General features: G+C 37.7%; 1 protein-coding gene across 1 annotated transcript in view; it reads right to left on the bottom strand.

Moving 5' to 3' along the window:
* Positions 1 to 11,059: 11,059 nt before the first annotated feature.
* Positions 11,060 to 26,568, bottom strand: part of LOC113228458 (TBC1 domain family member 16) — a 17,086-nt gene continuing 1,577 nt past the window's right edge. The window contains exons 2-8 of the mRNA XM_026461771.1: positions 20,529 to 21,721; positions 19,415 to 19,611; positions 18,827 to 19,328; positions 17,677 to 17,821; positions 15,044 to 15,150; positions 13,338 to 13,519; positions 11,060 to 11,816 (exon numbers count right to left, since the gene is read on the bottom strand). Coding sequence (XP_026317556.1) covers positions 11,623 to 11,816; positions 13,338 to 13,519; positions 15,044 to 15,150; positions 17,677 to 17,821; positions 18,827 to 19,328; positions 19,415 to 19,611; positions 20,529 to 21,403 — 2,202 coding nt within the window. The 5' untranslated portion in view covers positions 21,404 to 21,721 and the 3' untranslated portion in view covers positions 11,060 to 11,622. The remainder of the gene's footprint in view (positions 11,817 to 13,337; positions 13,520 to 15,043; positions 15,151 to 17,676; positions 17,822 to 18,826; positions 19,329 to 19,414; positions 19,612 to 20,528; positions 21,722 to 26,568) is intronic.

Here is a 26,568-nt window from a genome sequence, read left to right as displayed (position 1 = left end):
CCTTCCAATGGTGGGCAGAGCATAAAACAAAATATCCAAAACTGGCACAGTTAGCACGAGTGTTTTTATGTGCACCAGCAAGCACTGTATATAGCGAGCTGTTATTTGCCGAAGCGGGTAATGTGTATGAAGAAAAAAGGAACAGACTATTACCTGAACGCGCAGAAAGCCTTGTAAATATTCCTACATCATAGCTTGCCTTTGTTAAATTTTAAATATTAATAATGAAAACTTTCTTTTTAAATTAATAAATTGCTATAAATTGTTACAATTGTAACAGTAATAAATCTCTTTTGAATATTTTTAATATATTGTTCATTTTACTTTATTATGTCTATGTCTGTGATGCTTTATTTTAACCGAGTACTCTTCTCATGAACCGAGTTATACGGCCGAGTACACCGAGTACCGAGTAGCAAACGAGTACTCGGCGCATCTCTAGTCTCAAATAACTTACCTATTTATTTTTTCACACTGTTTTTACAAAAACCTAATTATCTGGAAAGTGACATTTTGTGGGTTGGTTATAGTTTGCATAACTATGTCCAACTACATATCTCGTAAGTATCGTGCTCGACGGTAGACAGCCGATTACAATCAGTGTTGGGCGTTAATCAATTAAATTTCAATCAGAAATTCAGTCAGATTAAAAAATCTATTCAATTGAGTTGATTTTAATTGCAATTAAATTAATTACAATTATTTTTTTTAGTTGTACTAAGAAACTATTGAAACTAACAATTAAAACCGAAAGTACAGAATAAAAGTGTCATTACGAATATGGGTTAGGGGGTGGATTAGGGGTGGGTTAGGGGGTCGGTTGGAAGGTCGATTAGGTGGTCGGTTGGAAGGTCGGTTAGGTGGTCGGTTGGGCGGCTGTTGGGGGACGGTTGGGGGCCGGTTGGGAGACCGGCTGGGGGGCCGGTTGGGGGCGGTCAGGGGTGAATGACCCACCCCCTAACCCAACCCACCCATATACCCGCTCACCCACCTACTCACGCACCCGCTCACCCACCGACTCGAACCCACTCACCCACCCCCTAACCGACCACCTAACCCACCCGCTGACCCACCTCCTAATCCACCCCTAACTCCACCCTAAAAGAAAGGATTGAAAATTGATTAATTGTTAATTGTAGATATACGCGATTAACGATTGATCAATTGTTAGTTGCGAGAACAGCAATTATCAATTAGTTAATTGTTAATTGCGGTTCTCCCAACTAACAATTGATCAATCTTAACAATTAATTAATTGTTAATTGCGGTTCTCGCAACTAACAATTGATCAATCGTTAATTGCTGTTTCGCAATTGACAATTAATTAATTGCACAATCTTTAATTGCTAGAACAGTTAAATTTTGCCCAACACTGATTATAATACAATATAAATTAATTTGTCACAACAGAGGTCTGGCAACGTATCCCACGAACGCAAGCTACGCAGCAGAAGTTTTCAACGTTGCAATTTTACTAAATAATCAAGGACGCAAACAATAATTTCATTTTTGTTTTGAATACTTTATGTTTTAGGTTCTAATCCAACCAAAAATTTTTTTTTTATTCTCACCTAATGGCTAAATTTAACTTTTTTTAAATACATATTTTGTTTTGATTTCAACGAATTGGTGCATTATATTATTTATTTACGTATTTTTCTGTGTATGATATTTTTTCACACTGTTAAGTGCCTGTCCATAATTTGCAAGCAAATATTTAGCTCAAACTTTAGTAGGCGGAAGTTACTTTTTACTCCTTTTGTTATTTGTCTTTTATTTAAAACAAATAAAGTGTCAGGATCAAGATAATGTGTGATAATGGTACCATTTAAACAACTACACCAAATTTGGTAATAAGCAAGTTTGTTTTGCTCGAGAAAAATATGTCAAAAAATAACCACCAGAGTCTCACTATAATCCAGTTTTTGTATTACCTATGACAATAAGCAATATATTCTAGGATTTTCAATCTACACTTCAACATACGTGTTACAGGATATACTATTTTCAAAGTTCCACGTGCTATGTTGTCGCCTAAAAACTTACACAAAAACACAATATTTAAGCGATTTTGGGCACTTCATCGCCTTAACTATCACAAAGAGCGGAAATGTATACAAAAAATGCAAAAAAAATCTAACAGAATATTAAATTGTCTAAATGGGATTTAACATTAAAGACAAATTGAAGTATTGAAAAAAATACAATTAATGTGATCTAGTACTTCTACTTCCTACTATGTGTGGCTAAGTAATTTTGATTTAAATGAATGTAAAATTGTGTCACAACAAAAGATTTATATATTATATAACTTACCTAGCCAGTCAATCGAAATGTATACATACATTATATGTACATGTACATCATACATACTACTGTTGGGTAATTTTCTAAAAATTTCACATAGTAGAAAAAAACAATTCTGAATCCAGCTGGATCGAAGGAAGTTTTCAGTGTTCGATCATGGTAATAATAATTATAATAAATCTAAATTAGTGATTATCATCGGGTCGAGGCAGAAAGAAGCCATATCTTTATGCAGATTTGAACGTGATACTCTCGACGTCTATAACTGTCCTTTCCTCGCCCACATCGGAAGAGACGTATGTGCCATATAAATTAGTATCCAAATATATACATTTAATAATATAACAAAGAATCAGATAATGATAATAGGAGTGGCATGTTCACTGTGTGCAAAACCATTTGAAATATAAAATGAAGAAGAAAAAGTAGCTTTATTTTAGTTGGCTTTAGCTAACAAGTAATTTATTTTTAGAAAGTAGTATCTTAAACGTTTCAAACAAACTCCTCTAAAACAGAGGGCATGGGTTGCCCCCCTCTGAGGTTTTCTAAATTTATGTGCGAAATATAATTTGAAATTTACCTTGCTAGCTTTTCCGTGAAGGAAAACATCGCGAGAAAATTTGCACACTTATGCATAGCAACTTAATGATGAGTGTGAAGTTCCCAATCCACATTGGGCCTGACCTACAACCCAAGCCCTTTCATTATGAGAGAGGACAGGCCGTCCTGTGGGACTATATCGATACCTCCAATGAACAATACGCCAACTTTATTTTTTGGCATTTGCTGTTATTTTTGTAAACAACCCTATTTATTTACGAATACTATGCTCCCCGAATTCAGTGAAATAAAAAGAAATAAAAACTAAATTCGAAAAAAAACAGAAAAGCGAATTTCGCGAAAAAAAGAAACAAAAAACAAAATAAAAACATAACAGGATCAAAAATTACGTTGGCGTAGTATTCATTGGAGGTATCGATATATAGGCTATTTTATTTTATTTGTTGAAACAAATCCTTTTCAAGTACTTGGAATATGGATAGAAAAAAAAACTAAAAATGAATGTTCGTACATTTATTTCTATTCAGATATGGCTCATATGATTAACACATTCATTTACCTACGTACATTATTCATATTATTTTTTACTCTTTATCAACTTTTACAAATATAAGCAGATCGATATATATATCACAGAGTATGCGTAACAATTCACAATATGCGAAAATAAACTATATCTCACAATAGCATAATAGGTACAATTATGTGTAGTTGTTAGTCACATATGCAACTTACAGTTGAAAACTTCCGAGAAGAATGTTTAAGTACTTGTAACCAGTACCTACCGTGTCTATCTGGGCGACACTGTCGCAATGACAAGTATGGAATCACTTACAGGATCACACAACTGTTGTATGGAAAGGTGAGCTTCAATGCGACAGCCGTCATTGTATATTATTGCGTAATTGTGGTAAACAAATAAATGTATTTTCTTTATTTCTTTCTTTCCGTGTAGGTACTGTACGTATAGGTACTGTTTTAGAAAGCACCACATATATCATGGTAAATTATGTTTTTTTCGGGCGTTTAATAAGTGCGAAATCTCTGAATTTTAGTGATTGACCGATAAACGTACAATAATGCGTAAGGAAAGTGTCCGAAATTTTCAACACACAGCAATAATAACAATCCTTAAGTAAAATTTTAACATGATAAACCTTTATGTAACCCAAGTCTATCGTATTAGAGATTGCAAGTAAATGTATGTACGGACAACAGCACATCAGACTACACATTTTTGTCGAAAATCGCCTCCAGAGCAACGGAACAAGATACGTCAATATGTAGCTTGATGTGCTGTTGACTGTACCTAATAATACTTGACTATGATAATGGTGATGGTAACAACGGAATAAAGTGGTGAATTAAGAAAGTACAGAGGATAAACAGCACATAAGCGTTTGATTTACACAAGTGCGCAGCCCCTCAAGCTATATTCCAACAGCATTAACTGCCAAATAGCAGTTAAAATGCGGTTTGCACGACTGCTGGCCGATTGTAAAATGGCTACTTGCTAAGTGCACTAGCAGTCGTGGCGACTGTAAGAGGATTGTACCAGCAGATGGCAATTGTGATGCAAACTCGCCAACTGCATTCAAACTGCTTCCGACTGCATTCGAAACGTTATATTGTACAATTCCGTGGTAGTCAGATTGAAGCTCGTGTGGCCACACCCTAATACAGTATACTGATGACGTTTAAACAAGATGATTCTAGACCTATGGGACCCGTTTACTTATTCAGGTACGCATTTATATATGAGAATATACCTATATATATATACCTAGTCAACTTTTTAAGAACTTCAAAAATGTACACAGATTTCTAGTTTTTTGTAGTTGTATTTTAATATTTGTGAAAATAGTAAGCCTGAAAGTACAGGTCTACCGCTTAACTGAGTCGGTTCCTGAGGTAGCTGCGCGGTGCGGGAGGGCACAGTTTACGGTACGCTGCGTATACATTATGCGCGGCCGCCGCGCTAGCCAATGTTCGACCAGTTCAGAAGTCCATTTACCGCGTAAGCCAAATAATTTAGTAGAACGGGGCTGCCGCGCGCGGTAAGCAATCCAGCTCAAACAGCTCGCGGCGATAGTCAGAACAGTTCACTACCTGCGAGTATGGACGCGCGTGGTCGGTCGACTGCCGCTTTCATTGTGATCCATAATCTTATTCGTAAAAACTATAAACGAAAAAAGTATGAGGGGACGACACTTTTTGTTGTCCATTCTGCGTACTGCCGCGCGAGCCAGTTTACAAAATCGACAACAGACTAGACATGAGCGCCGATAATAGACCAGCCGGCGGCGGCGCGCCGACAAAACAGTGTCGGGGCGGCGGCGGCGCGAGCGCGGGCCTAAAACGAATTTGTATATCCGTGTTTGTTTTTACAAAAACCGTTATACAAATAGTTTTTCAAAGGAAAAAATTAAATAACGTATTGTCTATACTAATGAAATTTTTATCATGTTCGATCAGGTGCTCCGATGGTACGCACGCGCACGCTTCCATATTGTGTATGCGTAGTAAAAATAGCGACGCCAGAAACTGACAAATTAATTTTTTAAACAAAACATCTTTAAATATAAAGTCACTAACAAACTTTTGTCGCCTATCTATGTCACCTCTGCTGAGGCCGGACGGCACGCTGGCCTATACTGCAGATGACAAGGCAAATCTTTTTGCCTCACTCTTTGCAAAGAGTTCGCGTCTGGATCTAATCTTACCTCAGGCTGGCTGCACTATGGCGCCAATTCGCATACGCCAAAAAGAGGTACTTAGAACTCTGCGGAATCTAGACGTGAATAACGCTAGCGGGCCAGATGGATTTCCAGCACTAGTCCTACGTAACCGTGTGCCTGAGTTGTCTCCTGTTCTCACACGCCTACGCCTGTACCGCCTCTCACTTGAGACTCTTATGGGCTTCCCACTGGCCTTTGCAATTGGATCTCGGATTTCTTGAGCCAACGGTCGTTTCGAGTGGTCTTAGAAGGCTACTCTTCCGAACATATGGCGACAAATTCCTCGGGGTTCCGTACTGTCTGCAACTCTCTTTCTGCTGCATATCAATGATATGTTAATTCCAGGTACCTTTGCGTATGTTGATGATAACAGTGATAACATCAGTGGAGAGGAAATCCAGTCTTGTCGAGAGTCCATTGTTAGCCGTTTGGATTTGACACTCGAAGCAGTCTCCGATTGGCGACATGCCAAATTTAACGTAACCAAAACGCAGGCGTGTCTATTCTCCACAAAACGGAGTCCCTCTGAGCTGACTCCAACTTTTCGTGATATACCTATCCATACCGATATCCGATTGTCTCCAGCTACTTGGAATGGACCTGTCGTCCAATTTGTACTTCGGCAGATACATTGAATCCATGGCCAAACGTGCAGCAAGGAAGCTTGGGATCCTTTCCAGGGTGAGGCGTTATTTCACACCGGGACAAGCACCATATCTTTCTACGTTAGTTTTCATTATAGTGACCCTCCTACCTAGCTACCCTTAGGGCATACGGCATACGAGGACACTATAACCTGTGCGCCCAGATCAGCCAGTGTACAGGGTTCTCACAGACCTCTGTCACTTGACTTCATCCGGTTTTTCTAGAGGCTAGTGCCTCGGGTGAGCCGTCCCGGATGCACGTACAGTACCCTCTTTATTTTTCAGATAGGTACCGGAGCTGTAGGCGTTCACTTACCGTTGCACATTGCACAACCAGCAGTTGCCACCGCTAAGCCGTCGACTCTGAGTCCACTACCAAATCTCCTCATTGGTGGCGGAGCTGTAAGGTACGCTCACTTTCCGACGCCGAGAAACGACGTCTCTCCAGTTCCCAATAATCTAAGCGGCAGGCAGGACCGGAGGATATCTAGCTTATTAAATTACTATTATATTATTATTAGATTACTAGCTCTCCGGGCTAGTGCCGGAGATGCCAGTCGCAGTGTCCTTCGACAATGTTCCAACTTAAAGGGCAACTCACGTGTCTCGCGCGCCCCTCGCATACAGGCCCTCAACTAGACCGCTACTAAAACACGCTGGCTGCTCACGAGACAAACGCCCGGACACATGCAAAACCGGGGCAGACAAATATGTCCGTCACCCTAATCCAAACCCTATCTCTCGGGTCAGTAGATAGGGACATCTCGGGTCGGTTGATAGGTATATCTCGGGTCGGTAGATAGGGACATCTCGGGACTGTAGATAGGGACAGTTGCTTCAGCTATACTAAGCACAAGTCCGGTTGTGCATGGAGTACTGTTGCCACCTTTACTGTGTGCCAAGAAGCTTATAGGTGGCTCGGAATTAGTGAAGGCGAAGCTGCCGAGCCTTGAACACCGCCGTAAAATTGCCAGCTTGTCGGTATTTTACAGGATATATCATGGAGAGTGTGCGATGGAATTACACGATTTAATTCCGCTTTCCCCTTTCCATCACCGGGGGATTAGGCGTAGACTTGAGTTCCACCTCTATGTTGTGGATATTCCAAAGATTCGCGTATACGATACGCGTCATCGTGCGTTACGCTTCCACATTTATATGGCGAACGTTATAACTTGGGCCTTTTCATGGCAAAAGTGAATAGGCATTAATCTATCGTCGACCTCATGGTCACTTTCCATCAGGTGAGATGGAGGTCAAATGCGAACTTACATTTTGTTTTGTTTGTAGGTTTTATCTTAGAAAAGTCATTTTCTGGCGTCGCCATTTTCACATACACAATACGGATGTATGCGCGTGCCTACGATTGGAGCGCCTGATCGAACTGAACGGCGCGGCGCGCCGATTGCATTTGTCGGCGGCGGCGGCGCGAGGGAAAACGCGGCGGCGGCGACGCGCCGGCGCGGCGCTCATGTCTATAGCAGACCCAAATGCGCGCGAGCGGGTGACTGAAGCTCCTTTGACGCGGTCTCAAAAACCGACAATTATCCATTCGACACAGAGAACATTCGAGTGCGGCAATATTCGAGCTGCCGCGCGCGGTAATCCCGTCTCCTTAGCGCGCGGCCGTAACACGACCCAATGTTCGAGGGTTTGCAGCGCGTAATGTATACGCAGCTTAACAGTTATGTCGCGCTACACACTGGATAATTTCAACACAATTTTTCTGGCGATAGTCAATAACAAGTTATTGAAAAAAGTGCCATATAGCTTGTCTATTCATTTCAATTATCAATGAAATAGTTTTTTTTTATTATTAACTAATTTGGTAAGCACTTTGTTTAATCAACTTGCTATTGAATATCCTCAGAAAAATCTTTTTGAAATTATCCCGTATGCAACTGTTACGTAACCTGTCACTCCTCTTACACCGCGCAGCTACCTCAGGAACCGACTCAGTTAAGCGGTAAGCCTGTAGCTACATTAGTTATAGATCATTTATAAAGGCTGTAGGAGTAATTATGTGGTTTTGACTGTTCACAAAAGTATTTTATTTCCGTATAGTGGAGTATCTACTAGTGGAACTAAGCGCTACGTTCATGTTGTGAATTGTAAATATATTACTATAATAACATGGAAATAGTACAAAAAATACACTCCTAATACAGTTATTATCAGCCGGCTGATCGCGTAATTCAAAAGATAGGGCGGTGTCTTTGATATTCTTTCTTTATCATTCAAAATTTTACTTATCGATACTTCGGGAAGAAAGTATCGAACCACGACGTTTGCAAGACGAGTAAAAAATTCTTTATAAATGTTTGGGATCATATCTTTTATTTACGTAAAAGCGCCATACTTTGGCGAATAACAAAAAATTAGGTAAACAGATCGAATAAGTAGGAAATTTAACACAACTACATCAATAACTAATTTTTGATTGAAAATTAGTTCTTCATCTTTTCTTCCAGAATAACCAAATAATTAGAAAATATTATCGTTAAAATGGCAACACTCGAAATTTTTATTTTAGATTATTATATATAAAATAAACGGCAACACTGAGCCGGAAAAACTGAGCCACCAGCTATCTTTCGCCTTACGTAGTTAGCCTCTTGGTCTATATTTTTTAACACAATTAGATTTTACGTAAGATTAAAAAGTCTAATGCCCCAAGTCAGTGAAAAGGCCTTAGCTTTACAGGATGTCTAGCAAGTTGCCTTCAAAATTCTAAACATCAAAAACTAACAACATTTTTTCTGCGACTTTTGAACATCCAGATTTTTTAGTTTTCTGTTCTCTTTTCCATAGTTAATATTTTTGTTCACTTTACTATTTTAATTGGTCAGAAACATGTTTTGTCGCAAATTTACAAAATCTCTTGAACAAAATTTGTTTGTTTTGAAATACTCGGAAAAAGATGGATAAGCTTCTTGAATTTTGGCGTCGACTTGACAGGTACTGTTTATAAGAGAATTTCGCTCCATGTATAGACCTCATTTGGAAATAAGCAGACAACTCAGGTAAGTAGTTAAGTTAGTCCCATTGAGCTAAAATTTTAACAGATCTCATCATTAACTTACAACAAATTTAATTCTATTTAAATGCATTCTACTTCATAAGAAGTTTTTTTACAAATGATATGGCAAATAGTATATTTTCTACTATATAGGCATTTAGTACCAAAATTTTAAGTTATACTTCAACAGGTACAATATTTGTTTACAAAATATGTTTTGGTAATTTTTTGACGCAATCAAGCTACGAATTTTTAAAATATTTCCTTCTAAAATTTAGAAAGAAAATGGCAACTTAAATAATTTTATTAGGTACAAATTCAAAATGCCCAATAATTAGTATGGACGACAGAGAGCCCTTGAAGGCAAAGTATGTGAGAGACTTGATAATTAAATAAATACAATATGGTAACAGCCATCGTGATCAAACACAAAACTTAACTGTACAAATACGTCGGCTAAAGTCGTAAACTTCGTACCTCCATCAATGTGAACGTTTGAGTACCTAAGCACAAAAAAACATAATTCCTAGAAGTAACCATGTGACAATCTTTGATTATACCTTAATTTTATAATTAAAAGAGATTTACACACATATATATGTATATATATATATATATATATATATATATATATATATATACACACACATACATACATACATATATGTGTGTGTGTGTGTGTGTATATGTATGTATATATATAATAAATATAGAAATAGTAAATATAGAAATTATATGTATTTTAAGCTTTGCCCAATACTGCGCTTGAAGAGTAAAAAACGAGATTTCGTCGAAAAACGGTATTACGAGGTTTTCAAATTTAGACGACGAATAGTAATTTAAAGCTATAACATAGGTATAAATTATTAAATGATATTACAAGCACGTACCTATAAAGAGTATGTAGGTATAGTCTGCATCATAACTAGCAGTGTATCAAAATATCAGAGCATTTCATACAATTCAATCAACTTTTTCAAACCTCTTTAAAAGAAGAATGGCGATAGCTGACCCAATAATAATTAAAATCAACGAAGAGCCGTTCATGGACGTTGCTACTATGATTTTACGTTTTAGTTTATGCCTAGTTATCAATATATTTTTGTATATTTTTAGAATTCAGGAATAAAGAAATTGTAAAATAATGTATTTTAGAAATGCAAGAACACAACGCAATTGATCATTTCGACTATAGATTAGGTAATGTTCTTGTACGTACGTTTCATTTTAAGCAAGATTGAATGTTTACCTACCTGAAGTATTGGTTATTTTATAGTACACACATAAAATATTAAAGCTATGAAATACTTAATGAAATAATCAATTATATTAAACAGTAATGACATAAAATAAAAGACAATGTGATCAAAAATGTTTAGACAATATTTAAATGAGAGATAAGAAAGTCACAATCCTTTCCTACGTTCCTACGTTTTGACAAGAGGCCTCTTGCCAATGTCAATGTCACATTGAGATTGAAAACAATGCGACCATTTGTCGCAGATTTCTGCCATTTGGGCAGATTTTATTTTATTAATTTTCATTGCGGCAGATCATGTTAGCATTGCATTAATGTGGCAGAGTTTGGCAGATTTGGGAATATTCAGCAAGTTCTTTATTATTTTTGGGAACAAACTGAAAACTTGTTATTTTCTGCTACTGCGAACAAACATTATGAAGCGAAATACAGGACAATGTTATAAACATAACCTACATCAACTTTATAACCCCACCTTCTACAGGCTGTACCTACTCAATTAGCTTTTTTGATGCTATGATAATGAATCACAAGAATTGATAGGTCTCTTTAATGCACGTCGTCAAAAACACTGGGTCACAAAATACACGGGATGTCGCCATTCTTCTTTTAAACGAGCATCTACCTTAAAGTCTTTTATATAAGGTCGTTTTGTCAAATGTTCCAATATTTTTTAACTCACTTTGACGCTGACAAATTCTGCTCTTTTCTTTGGAAAATTCCTACACCTTTCATCTGCAACTGATTGCCCAATAACCGTTTAAGGGCGCCTTCAAATGAAACGCTTACAGAAGCTTTGCAGTGGCGCAACTGTTACTTTACTAATTGTTCAAATCAAAGAAATTGTATTTTGGGTACTTTCAAACATGGTATGATATACATAAAAAGTATATATTTAAGTTATAAAGCAAAAAAATGCTATTTTGTGGCTTATAATAACTTAGGTACGTGAGAGGTATGGAGATATTGTATGAAAATAAATAGTGGCGCGGCTGTCACAGACGCGCGCTTCAGTAAGCGTCTAATTTCAAAACGCCCTAAGATTTGAGTTATTTCTCTTAATTCAAAATTGAAGTTAAAGATAATAATTTTAGTTTACTGTACAGCATATTCACAGAAATCATGAGCGCCGGTACATTCGACACTTGGTCGATGCGTTGAGTCCCAAATACCAGGTCCGCAACGTTGGCACATACCAGCTAGAGTGCAGGGAATCCGAGGCAACTGACGAAACTGGTGGAGCAAACCACGGGCCTTTCGTAGAATTAATCGACCATCCATGTACATAGCTGAAAAGTATTGATTGCCATATTAGTTATCAGACGAACTATGAGAAAACTATAGCAATTAGGCACCAAAGTTAACTCTATAGGAAGTGCATCGTATGTTCTAACAATTACGTTGTTTATTAAGTAATCAGGACATTTTGTAATTATTAGACGAATGCTCGTACACACCATAGTATAAAAAGACAAGTATGGTAACTCTGTACAAATGTTGACGAGTTTCTGTATCTGGCTTGCATGTGTGTACGACCGCCGCGCGCCGTGAAGGAATGCACAACATACACATAATCTCGCGATGCACTCGTATTGCACAGCACGGGTTGTCGCACACATCATAAAACAATGGAATGATTTTGTAAATTTTAGCGTTTGCGATTGTTTGTGCCTCAAATTCAGAATTATTCAGCATTTTATGTATTTCATAATCATACTCCAACAATCCAATATAAAAATATCAGTACCTGGGCGGTGCTGCAGTCTCTCCAAACGTGCCAAGTAGACTATAGGTATGTCGAGGTGTTAAGGTACCTATACAAAACGCCACTATGTCAGTCCGATTACAGGATCAGAGCTCTAATCCTATCCAACTGCAACGAGGTTTGAGACAGGGAGATGTGATATCTTCGAAATTGTTCACTACTGCGTTGGAGGATATCTTCAAGCTTCTGGACTGAAAAGGACTTGGCATCAACATCAACGGCGAGTATCTAACACACCTTCGATTTGCCGATGATATAGTTCTTTTGGCTGAGACCTGTACACAATGCTCGAAAATCTCAGTAGTGTTTCCCAAAGAGTGGGTCTTAAGACGAACATAGACAAGATGAAGATTATGTCGAATGCCCATGTTGTACCCGCTCCTGTTAAAATTGGGAGCACTACACAACACTCGAAGTTGATGACCATTACGTGTACCTGGGACAGACAGTCCAGTTAGGTAAATCCAACTTTGAGAAAGAGATCTCTCGTCGAATCCAGCTCGGATGGGCAGCGTTCGGGAAACTACAAAAAATCTTCGCGTCCAAATTACCTCAATGTCTCAAGACGAAAATCTTTGACCAGTGTGTGTTGCCAGTGATCACATATGGATCGGAAACGTGGTCCCTCACTATGGACCTCATAAAAAGGCTCAAGGTCACTCAGCGGGCAATGGAGAGAGCGATACTCGGTATTTCCCTACGTGATAGAATCAGAAATGAGGAAATCCGTAGGAGAACTAAGGTAACCGACATAGCTCGAAGAATTGCTCAGCTGAAGTGGCAGTGGGCGGGGCACATAGCTAGAAGATCCGATGGCCGTTAGGGCGGAAAGGTTCTTCAATGGCGACCGGACGTACCGGACGACGCTCAGTGGGTGGGCCCCCCCAGCAGGTGGACACACGATCTGGTAGAGGTCGCGGGAAGCCGATGGATGCGGGCAGCGCAGGACCGATCGTCGTGGAGATCGTTTGGGGAGGCCTATGCCCAGCAGTGGGCGTCGTATGACTGAATGATGATGATGGTGATATAGAATAGAATTCCTCACCTAAAGAGCTGAAGTGTAATAGCATCTCGTCGGTATTAAGATCTTGAGCGATGACGTCATCAGCATACACTGCTATGATAGCGAGACAAAGAAACAGATGGAAATAGTCCGTCTGATAGTTTGCCCAGCAGGCTTCCCACATGCGAAGAGCTACGGATTCGGTGAACTCACGTTTGAAGCACCTGAAAAATTAAATTGCACATTTAGAAGGCACAACTTTAATATTGGGAGAATAAATTAAAGTCATAACGTTATAATATAACCTGCAATTACTCTATATAATCATTCAGACAAAAATATTCCGCCAAAAGTTAAACTCGGCTAAGAAAAGGTAAAAAGTGTTTCCCTTTTTTTAACATAATAAAAAACAACCCATTAAAACGATAGATTTAGTCAAAACAAAGAGTCCGCTTAAAGGCCTGTTCATCTGAACAGATAATAATATATAGATATATTATACGCGTTATTCGCTTAGATATGAGCGCCGATAATAGACCAACCCACGGTGGCGCGCCGACGAAAAAGTGCTGGCGGCGGTGGTTCGGCGCCGTGAGCGCGAGCCCTAAAACGAATTTGTATAACGGTGTTTGTTTTTACAAAAACCGTTATACAAATACTTTTTCAAAGGAAAAAATAAAATAACGTATTTTCTATAGTAATCAAATTTTTATCAGTTCGATCAAGCGCTCCAATCGTACGGACTGAATGTTTCCATATTGTGCATGCGTAGTGAAAATGGCGACGCCAGACAGAAAGTGACTTTTCTAAGATATTTTTTTTTAATTAAATGTAAGTTCGCATTTGACCTACATCTCACTTGATGGAAAGTGACGATGAGGTCGACAATGGAGCATCACACCTAAATAATGCCTATTCACTTTCGCCTTGAAAAGGCCCGTTATAATTCCACTCCATAGCCGTTCGCTATATAAATGTGGAAGGGTAACGCTTCGTGCGAATCTTTGGAATATTCACAACATAGAGGTTCCACGTATACGGAATTTTCAAATATTGAAGTGCGCGCGCGCTTACGATCGGAGCGCCTGATCGAACTGAACGGCGCGCCGCGCGCCGATTGCACTTGTCGGCGGCGGCGGCGCGCCGGCGTGGCGCTCATATCTATATTCGCTACCGGTGTGGGTAGCGAAATCCGAGTGGGTACATACGCGGTATTCCCACTGTTTAAACCTAAGCGGATACCGCTGCCGTTAAGGATAGCGAAAACCATTATTCATTATCATTTGCAATTATTATGTAAACTAATCATCATTGACTTGGTTGTGTGGAGGAATGAATTTGCTACTGCTCCCGTTTCGCAAAGGAAACGAAAAGATACCGCCTACCTGGGCGGTATGGTGCGGTATTCCAGTTTCGCTCTAGCCACGGAACTTCATACAAATACCCGGCGGGATACCGCGCGATATTTTTCACTATCCACTGGGGTAGCGAATATCGATTGTATCTGAACAGACCTTAATAGTGAAAAACTTGCTTTTAGGGACGTATTCCAGAACTCTACTCAATGCTCAAGTCAGGATTTGAGTATGATATCAAGCACTGGAAATACGACCCTAATGGCAAGAACTTGAATATGATTTCTAGTGCTTCAAATCACACTTAGATCCTGACTTAAGCATTGAGTAGAGTTCTGGAATACGACCCTAAGTATTGTGATAAGTTTCTAATTGTATGTACGAACAACTTACAACAATATCCAACGATGACAAAAAAGAAGTTCCATAGCGTCAACGTGTTTCTCCAAATGTTTGTAGAAGTGTGGCAGCATTATTCTTATTAATTCACGGAGGTAGCTCTAAAAGGGTGAATAGACGCTTATGACTAGTTTACCAAAACTTTTAAATTATAATGCACATGGGGATATCGATAAAAAGCAACATGATGTACTATTTTTGCAGTGGTATTAATGGATTTGCAAGATCTGAGTATATAAAAACAGACACTGGAAGACGTAGAATAAGATTCAAAAATCCTATCAGAATTAAAATTTCAAGAATAAACTGTTGAAATTGGAGAATTTTGTTTAATGCTAAATTTTGTTATTAAAATTTTATTATTTTTATTGAAATTGGTTATTTCCAAAATTTTTGCTTTCGCCAAAAATTGAGGCATCCTAAACTGTTTTTAAAATGTATACACGCATATATCCCATTTATGAGAATAGTATGCATGGTTACCTTCAAAATATTTTGTGAATGCTACTAACGCAAAATAGTTAAGAAAAAAATATTACTGTATTGTAGTGTTTTAAGTGCCTGTTAAAATCATGTTAATATATGTTTAGTAACATTTTTATTTTTTGAGTTGTTAATTGTTATCATTTTTGTAATTTCTAAGCTTAGAATAATAACGCATAGAAACCTAGCCCGCACACGCCAAGTGAGGCAAGTTAGAGGCTTCCCAGACGGCCTACACGAGCGGGCGGGCTGTCAGTGTTCAAGGTCAAATTGCACCGCAAACAGCTCCAAAATTTTTGCTAAAAATGACGAAATGTGCGGCAAATGGAAGTAAAAATAGAACAGGCAAACATCAAATAGACACTAACATCACATTCCACAAGGAAGTAACGCGTTTCAACTTGTATTTTTATATAAATATTCACTAAAACCGAAAATTAATTTAGTTGCAACAAGACACGAAAATGTTGCAAAGTAACGGATTTCTTTCTCCCGATTTTGCTATTCTGTTTCAAAATAATTATATTACGTAATTTTTTGAGAATAGGCAATATCGCGATGGCTGCAGATTTTTTTTTATTCTAATGTAAATGTGCATTTGACCTCCATTTCTGCAAGTTAAATGCGTACAAATGTTGTTTACAAAGAGCAACCCCCAGAGTTTCTTGCTCATACTTCTCGGGGGAATCTGCCTTACGAATGAGCGGTAGAGTTTAACCAATGTGACGATTTCTAGTGTAATAATGCTTACCTATGAAATAAAGATTATTTTGATTTTGATTCTGGGTATCATTTACGGGGTATATGGGGGTGCTCATTACGAATATAGTACTTATTTATAAATCCAAGATGGCGGACACAATTTAAAAAAAAGTGCAATATGGGTATCCTTTTCGAGGTATTTGGGGATGCTCATTACAAATATGGCACTCATTTCTAAATCCAAGATGGCGGGCGCGATTTTTCGAATAATAGCAAGTTGGGTATCGTTTTCGAGATATTTGGGGGTGCTCATTGCGAATAAATAAATAAATAAATAAATAACGCACACACTCAACATAGCCCCGCACTAGGGAAGCCCTGTGTCGCGGGTGCCATGGACACACACATAGACAACCACAAATTACACCCAAACTCACGAGAGATATAATTGTAGGCCATACAACTATTTCTCTCGGCCCGGGAATCGAACCTGGGACCTCTGCGTGGCAGTCCGGCATGGTAACCGTTCGGCCACGGAGGCAGTTTAAATATAGCACTTATTTGTAAATCCAAGATGGCAGACACGATTTTTCAAAAAATGCTATATGTGTATCCTTTTCGAGGTATTTGGGGATGCTCAATTCGAATATGGCACTCATTTCTAAATCCAAGATGGCGGGCACGATTTTTCGAATAAATGCAAAATGGGTATCATTTTCGAGGTATTTGGGGGTGCTCATTACGAATATAGCACTCATTTCTAAATCCAAGATGGCATCTCTCTCTCTCGATCACCTTGGATTTACAAATAAGTGATTTATTCCTTTTTCATCGACAAAACCGAGCATATCTGTAGGCACCTGATCGACATTGTCGATCGACAGTAACGATCGACAAAATCGAGCACATCTGTAGGCACCTGATCGACAATGTCGGGCAAATCTGTAGGCACCTTTAACTTAATGATGAGTTAAGCAAGATACAATTTCCCCACTTTTGAGGGAAATGTTATTCCATGGCATCATTATTTGTATATTTGTGTGCGTGCCGACGAGCGTAGTTACAAGTTGCTTACGCCTACATGAATTTGGTTTTTGCCTCACTTGTGACCGTTCGTTTGATATGAAACTATCATTCTATGCGTTATTATTCTAAGTTTCTAAGTATAAAAATCAAACAACTTTGAAGTAAATTTTCTCCAAAACCGTATACATTTTATTTTAGATTATTAAAACGTATCGCATTGCTTCAATCGAATCGACAGTTCGAAGAAGAGATAACTTTTGTCTTGGGGACATGCTAAGCCTGCTGGTCTGACAGGATTTTTGAACATTATGTGTAGTTTTATTTTTCTACAGTTTGCTTCATAGAAAAAGTCTTATGGACAGTACAAGCGGCATCGATGAAATTATATTCAAATTTATTAAGGCACAAGGACTTACAAGATTGTTATCCATATCATTGTCGGTGGGGGTGCACACAAATATGGCTCTCTGCATGAGGCCGACGAAACACCAGAACGCCTCCGCCTCGCACTTAATCTCACATAAAACTGGAGCAAGTAGATCGCTCATTCCTTGCGTATACCTATTGATATAAAGAAGGTTCGTTACTGTCTACTTGTAGTCTTTTATTAAGGCTATTATACACTATACAAGTAAGTAATTCTAATTCAACGACCTAGGTGTCCTAAGGGCGCGTTCCCACTATATCGTGACGACGGATTGTCATGCAGTTTATAGTGTCGTAGCTTGTATATTTAAATGAAGTTGTTCGCATATATCACGACACGATTATCTGTCGTGCACGATTTTTTATCGTTACAACGACAAACTGTCGTCATCGTGGGAACACCTACAACAACAGTCGTCGGAAGATAAAAAAGTCACGATAAAAACGTGACGACAGATTGTCGCAGCTCCTATTATCATCACGTTTTATTTATCGCTGTCCGCACGTATTCTGCTCCCTGCCCTCCCCTCTCTGCTCGCATTGCAGTAGCGTTGAGTCGTAGCCAGAGATGGGCAAGGAGCCTGTCGTGAAATGATAAATTGTCGTCACGATCTAGTGGGAACAGCTAGGCACGACAGTCGTTCAACGATAAAAAATCGTCCACGACAGGTAGTCGTGATATGGGAACAGAGTAGACAATAAAAAGTCCAACGCTAATAAAACGTGACGACATAGTGGAAACGCACCCTAACAGTTTGCACTGAGGGCGCTGAATGAAGCTTCGGAAAGGTCAATTTAGAAAATGTTTCAATCGTTCAAATTCGTTCAGATTTGGCTGTTCTGGATATTCCGTGTACTCGTAATACAGGGAATTCCCTAATCAAGAGACCAGGTAATTAGTATGATTGTCTGGCACATTATTACATATATTGTAATTAGTAATGGGTCAAAAAGATCTAACCTCTACAGGGCAAGATAATACACGTACACGTACAAATACGAAAAAGAGCTACGTAGAAGCATAGGTGTTACTTACCTAATTGTGAAATGTGCCAAAAGTTTTGAGACTAATTTATTTAAAGTTAACCTTAATGGAAATAATTAAAACTTTTTAGTGCTGGAATATTAAATCCAACTTACCCAAGAGCCGGGTTATAAACTGCGTAATTCAGCAAAATGTTCTTCATAATCTCTATATTGTAATTGTTGTCGCCTGCAAAGAATGGATTGCCTCTATCTGTCCTAACCACATCTTTCTCTATAACACTTTGCACTGACTTCCAAAACATCGCGTTCTGTTCCGGAGTCATCTTTTCGAGCCGTCTCTTTGATATTTCGTCGTATTCTCTGGTTCTAATCTGTAGAATTATTTCCCTTTCATCGTAAGTAGAATTATACGGATAGCAATGAAGAAGGAAAGGCCAAACTTCTCTTCTAAGCTCCTTGTCAAGGCCACCGAAAAAGATGCATTTTCTTAAGAAAAGATCATCCTCAATAACTCCTTTTCCGTTCATTATTTTTCCGTAGAACAGTTCTGGGGTGATCTTGGGTACTTTCTCTTCTTCGGGATGTTGTTCGGATTTTTGAACTTCTGGACGGCATACCATGAAATGTCGATATGGCAGATTGGGTTCTTCGGAACCTGGAAGCGACGTTTTATTTTGGAGTTTAACAAGTAAAGTTTCTTAACAACTGGGTTCGAATTTAGTATCATTCACTGACTTTTACCTGGTGTAAGTTTGATGTTGTGCAACAGCGAATGCCATCTATGCAAAACTTGTGCTAAGCGATCCAGTCCACCATGGTGGAAATGAAGAATTTTATACTGAGACTCCCTGGAGGCTACAACCAGTTGTCCGCAAGTACAATTGTCGTCGTTGAAAAACAGTCGCAAAGATCGCATTTGACTCAGATCCACTGAAAACCTGGTAAAGCAGGTAAGTAAATTCGTTATATACAATTCATAATGCAAAAAAACATCCAAAACATAACAATGTGTACATGTTTAATTATATTCTTAGTGTGTACCAAAAACTAACGCAAACTTGCTAATAATTGTTTATAAAATCATGGATTGAATTCAAACACTAGAACTGATATGCTATCGGAAATTCATGGCCATATTCACACATTTAAAATTATAAATTACTTAATTTGCTGCGGTTTATGTCAAGATACGCAAAAGCGACATATAATAGATAGAATCGCAAGAATGTATATTCAAAATAATGACGTGTGGATTTTGAATTCACTTGGTCCCAAAAGAATGAGCTAGACCATGGCCGGAGAGATAATAGCATTCCGTTGAGAGAGACGAGTACGAATTACTAATGAATAATTGCTTACATGAGTCCACGTTCATTAAATGGCATCCTGACCTTGATTTTCCGGAGATATTCGAGGTAACCCTCCACCTACATATTTCGCTCATCAGCCTTCGCGTACGATTTATAACTCAGTTCGTATAAAATTGAAACGTTATTTTAAGTGATTCATGGTAGACAATGCAAACAATCTTTCACAACATTTTTACATTGAAACAATAAGTGGATATGTTGGTAAACAAAAACATATTACCTACGTTACAGATACAATGGAACCAAGTCCATTTCAAACAATTATTAATGGTTACGCAATTAATAACATTTTAATCAACTAACGACAACATCAATGTTATGATAAGACTAAATATTATTAAATGAAGTAGCGTAAGTGAGAGAACTAAAGTGGAAACCTACGTAAAATCGATACCTAACACTTCCCTATATCTGTGAAAATATGTACATACATAGGTACTAATGTAAAACGATGTTCTAGACTTTGTAAGTAGGTACTAACTCACCTTCGACATTTAATAGGTGCCCTTCTTTGTGGCACTGGAGAGCTATGTACGCTATCAGGAAATACTAAATTGTGCTTGAGAGCAAGGAACTCAGGAGTGCTCATCCAGTTAGGATTGAATTCATCACATGAACTCATCGACAATGATCTGATGAACCGGTCGCCCGATTGTGAATCAGGGGTCAAGTCAATATTTTCTATATTCGGATTAGCAATAACTATATTAACCGACGTCATTGACTGTGATCGCACATGTTTGTCGTACACATACACTTCATCTTTAGACTCATCTTTCTCAAAACTTGCAAAAACATTGTCTTTATTGGAATCAACCGATTTTACCGTCGGTTTTGAACTTGACGATAGTTCTTCTTGTGTAGTATCATTGTTAGTGTACCTAGTATCATTAGATTTGATGCTTTGCTTGTCTGAGTTAGAATTTATGCTAGTCGTTTCTGAAGAATCGGAAAATGCATTTTCGTTATTCGTGTCATGTTTGCTTGTATCATTTTTTTCGTTTTGTTTAATTTCTTTAGGACTTGCAGGTTTTACCCCGCTTCCAAGTTCATCGCTTGGACTGGTTTCTACAGCTGAAGGGCATTTTCGTAAAGTAGAATTCGGAATCCAATTCAAGAAGAGCGTGGGTCGTTTTGAATTGTTGTGTTGATCCGTGAACACTTTTGTCGTCACTGTCAAGTATCCTGGGTGATGAATGATGTCCAGCTCATGCCTGGCAATAGTAGGAGGATGTACACAGACATTATTCTTACAAAACAATATTTCGTTGTCGACATAGTCAGGTGGTTCTTCATTGTCGTCGAATTCTAAACCGAGAAAATAGCTAGAGGCTCGTTTCAACAGTTCTGGCAGAGGCATTTTCAAGAACGATTGTTCACATCTCCTAAATTACCCTGTGGGGTATTATTCAGTTTAATTTTCGTGTTATCTATCACTCGCGGCAGGCTCATTCAAGCGCTGTATGCGTACTACGCGCATACAAATATCCAGATAGCTGACTTGATAACGCAGTATTGATCGCCGGAACGAGAATAGCGCCGCGCCGCCCCGTTCACCACTAGAGTTAACGTCACAGCTGTGGGACACAATAAGCAGGAACGAATGCCTCTTCTCGAGTTACATATTATTTATATTCATTCCATATGAAGATATTACTTATTGATGACAATCTTAGGTCTGGGAATAAGAAAGTGATTTATAGTATTCGTATGTTAATAGGTACCTATAATTGTGAAGGAGTTAATAAAGGGAAAGTAGATTCGAAAGAAGTTTGTAGGTAACCAATGTCTTCTTTAGGTAGGTACTTTATAATAATACATAAGTACCTACATATCCAGGCTTCTATATTGAAAAAGTAGATTCCTAATAACGATATGTTGGAAAATATAATTACGTACTTTAAAAAGTCATTAGGTAGGTAGGTACACCGAAAGACATAGGCATATAAAGTCCCATAATTATTTTTTGTGATTTAAATAGACTTTACTTGACTTTACTTTAATTTACTTTACATTTTTTATTCAGGGACATAGCGTTTAAGGCTGAATGTATGTATCCATGAAGTATCTATGTATGTGACTGTTTTGGCTTGGTTTTGATAGTGAATAACAAGTGTCTAGATAGGTAGCTTAACTACGAGTGCTTGGTAGCCTAGGAAGCTAGGTATATACACTCGCCAGCACATCAAGCTATACATTGACGTATCTTGTTCCGTTGCACTAGGATCGATTTTCGAACAAAAATGTGTAGTCTGATGTGCCGTTGTCCGTACATGGATATAAAGAAACCATTTATTACATTTTTTGGCGACAGAAGTCGTCATATGTTCTATTCCCATCACCCCGTTTAATGCTGATGTATGTATATGACGAGACCTGTACTGTTTAATGTGACAAAACTATTGCGAACATTTTGCACGTCATATCGGTTAACAAGTTGGCCAATATACATTTTGAGACTCGGTTTTTCATTGCAAGTTTATATATAACGGCATAAGTTAACGGTTATGTTTTGTATATTAATCACAAATAAGATATGTTTGGGCCATTTGCGTCGTATTTTATGGGTAGACGTATATCACACTTTAAAGAACTAATATTACTAACAATTCTTTCAATGTATATAATTATGTACCCGAACACAGAAATTTGAAAGTTTGCAGTAAAGCTACCCTCCTACATGAAAATATTTGTGCTAGGGCACCAAAAACTGCACGTACAACAAGCAGCCGAGTCATATTCTTGATACAAACGACATTGCCAGTTTCAAATAGCGTTTATTAAATTTTAACTAGTCGTCGTAATTTTTTGATATTAAAAATATTTTTTATTGCTCTTAAACCAAACGTAATACAACTAAGCTTAATATAAAAAATCTCTGAGGCCTAAGAGTTCAGAGGGCACCATAATTGCCGAACATCTCAGTCGTATACATATAAATCGATCGTGTTAGTCAAAAATGGAATGCGACATTATATTTTTTATATCTTGAGTGTGTTAGCTGACCAAACGTCTAGTTTCCTCCTACCTTCAGCCTGTATTGCCAGTTTTCTAATAACGGGCTACCATATCCAATACGAACAACATGTTTGCTAATGAACGTCATGCCTACAGCAAAGTAAAAAAGATATTAGCATAAGATGTACACAATAAAGGCCCATTTAGATGGTGAGAGTTTCTCGTCTCGAAGACACGATTACCGAAAGAATATAAAAAACTTTCCTCGTCTAAACATTCGCGATTATCGCCTTTTGACGTGAGCGATAATCGCCTCGCCTTTCAATATTGAACGTCTTCGTATAAACAGAACTTAAAAGCAAAAATCGTATTTCGAGTTTTTGTGCCAGCCGTTTCTATCTTGAGTACAGTGCGCGAGGATGTTTTGATTATCACTGCTTTTCTAAGACAAGAATTAAGGAAACGAAAAGGAAAAAAAGGGTTCAGAAATGTTATAAAATTTAAAAAAAAATAAAAAAGTAATAATATATATTTCTAAATAGAGCAATGAACTTAATATTAGGGGTTAAAGTATGAAATTGCCGTTTTATTGCAATAGGTTCTTTGAATTTTCATAGAATCTTCATGGTTTGAGGTTTTCGAATGAAACTTTTTTCAAATGGTTTCTGTGATTTTTTTTTTTTAAATTTGAAACATTTGAATATCGACTTTCAATTGTTTTTGTTATTCAATTTAGACAAGAAAGATGGATACTGCGAAACTTCGAGTGATTTTTGAATACGAGTTCCGACGCGGAACTAACGCGGCAGAAACAGCCCGCAATATCAATGCTGCGTTTGGAGAGGGGTCTACTAATGAACGCACCGTGCGATTTTGATTTAAACGCTTTCGTGATGGAAATTTCGACTTAAAGAACGAGTCACGAGGAAGACCGCCCACACAGGTGAATAAAAATGAATTAAGAGAGATAGTGGAAGCCGATCCTAGTCAAACTACCCAGGAATTAGCGGCATGGTTTAACGTTACCTTACCCACAATATTGACTCACTTGCGTCAAATCAATAAAATAAAAAAATACGAAAAATGGGTGCCTCATGATTTGACTGATCTGCAGAAAGAAACGCGTGTTGAAACTTGTGTTGCCTTGTTGAACCGGTACAGAAATGAAGGAATATTGGATCGAATTGTAACATGTGATGAAAAGTGGATTCTTTATGATAACCGGAAAAGAAAAATGCAATGGCTGACACCAGGTCAAATGCCACAACAGTGTCCAAAAGCAAAACTTACCAATAAAAAGGTAATGGTAACTGTTTGGTGGTCTCAGCATGGTGTTATTCACTATAGTTTTCTTCGATCTGGTCAAGCAATAACGGCAGATGTCTATTGTGCCGAACTCCGAACCATGTTGACAAAACTAGCAGTAAAACAGCCCCGACTCATGAATCGATCTTCACCATTATTGCTCCACGACAACGCGAGACCTCACACAGCACGAGAAACCATTTTGACCCTTCAGGAACTGCAGTTAGAAACCATTCGTCATCCTCCGTATTCACCAGACCTTGCTCCATCGGACTACCATTTTTTTCGTGATTTGGACAATTATCTACGTGACAAGAAGTTTTCTTCCCAGGAGGCAGTACAAAATGCTTTCACACAGTTTGTGCAGTCTAGATCGTCGGAGTTCTATCGCAAAGGCATTAATACCCTTCCCATTAGATGGCAGCAATGTATAGATAATAATGGCAACTATTTTGATTAAATAAATTTGTTAAAAATTTAAAAAATAAACAATTTAGATTTTCAGTACAAATCGGCAATTTCATACTTTAACCCCTATTATTATCAGCAGTTCCAAATTTGAATGATTTTTGCGTCATTTTGATATATTCATTCATAGTCAATACCGCAGTAATCACTGAACTCGAATGGCAATTCTCGCACTCAAAACGGTTCGAACCGATTTGTACGATAATCGTATGAACTTGAAAAAATGTCATACGAGATCGTGTTTAGACAAGTCGAAAACTCGTAAGCAAGAATCTCCTTACTATATATTTTTCTCTGTGGAAACAGTCGAGGAGGCGATTAAGCTGCTTGCGAATCTCGTATGACATAATCGTAGGCGAGATTTTAGTTCTTGCCTCAATGTGAACATTATGATACGATAATCTTATGGCGATTATTTCTTACGATAATCGCGTACGATTTTTCGTCACGAAACTTGCGATAAACTCTCTCCATCTGAATGGGCCTTTAAGTGTTAAGCGCAGCGCCTAACGCTACGCACACTCTTCGTAACTCGGCAACTGGCAATCCGTAGCTACGTAGCTGTTTAAGACGTTTTCCAAAATAATTTACACGAAACTGCGCAGACGTAGCCATTTTAGTTGAAAGTAGAGATGGGTTACGGATAAATATCATTGGGATAAATACTCAGGATTAATATTCATTTTTACTCGATATTATCCAAAAACGTGGATAAATATTTTCAATCGTGGTTTATTATTTATATTTAGTAAAACAAAGTAAATTTTTAAGCTTAATTGTAAACATTGGTACAATTTAGTAGTATGTACATACTACTAAATTGTTCTACTACTAAATGTTGTACTACTAAATTACGTACGTATAGTGTATTGCTTGTCATACCTTTTTTCTATACGCAGTAATAAAAAGAATACTTTTATGCACCATAAATTCTTGTATTTTTGCCTGAACGTTATTATTTTTTAAACGCAATTTGTTAAAAAAAGGAATTGTCTCCACACAATATTAATCAGCTGTCTAACATTTTGCATGGATTTTTTTGTTCAAGTTACTAATTTGGTCCGTTATTGTACAGTAGTTCAAATTCGTATATAGAATATAAAGGATTTTGGTTGTTCAATATTTTATTTTTTTAAATTATACAGACTCCATTGGAAATACTTAAACTAATATATAAGATAATTAATATATGTATATATATATATATATAGATAATTAATTCTAATACAAAAGATATTCAATTCAAAATCGCTTGGCCACTATTTTGCAAAGCCTAAGCTAAATTCGCTACCGATTAATTTACATGAGTGCAAAAGAAACGGGGAGAGCCGCCAAGGAGAATTGTGTTCGCACTTCACATCAAAAGACTTTGTGCAATTTGTGAAATTTGAAAGAGAATCCTTGGTCTATTTAAAGTCCAAACATGACTTTATTTAGTACGCAACTACGCAGTAGGCCCCAAGACTATGAAGTTGGGTCGCAGTTCGCACTTTATTAACGCAGGATAGGTCAGCTCAAGGGTTATAGTTCATTTGATAACTTTCTGTCAATCTAATTTTCTATACCAGCCAACTTATAAGTTGATAATAGTTTAGGTAAGTATGTTGCAATTAGTTTACATTCCTACCATTAGTTGAGATTCCTACCAAGAGATGTTATCAACTCGAAAAACTTTTAGGTACTAAAACAGTATTGTTACTTATAAGAATGGCAAAATGAGAAGTAATCGTACTTAATTATTTAATAAAAAATGAATTCTAATGGCTTTTATTATAAAAAACACAAAAAAAAAAA

The sequence above is a fragment of the Hyposmocoma kahamanoa genome, unplaced genomic scaffold, assembly GCF_003589595.1.
Source record: "Hyposmocoma kahamanoa isolate Upper Pololo Valley unplaced genomic scaffold, ASM358959v1 232, whole genome shotgun sequence".
Classification (NCBI taxonomy): Eukaryota; Metazoa; Arthropoda; class Insecta; order Lepidoptera; family Cosmopterigidae; genus Hyposmocoma; species Hyposmocoma kahamanoa.
The sequence above is the reverse complement of the archived record's forward strand: the minus strand, read 5'-3'. Positions and strand labels throughout refer to the sequence as shown.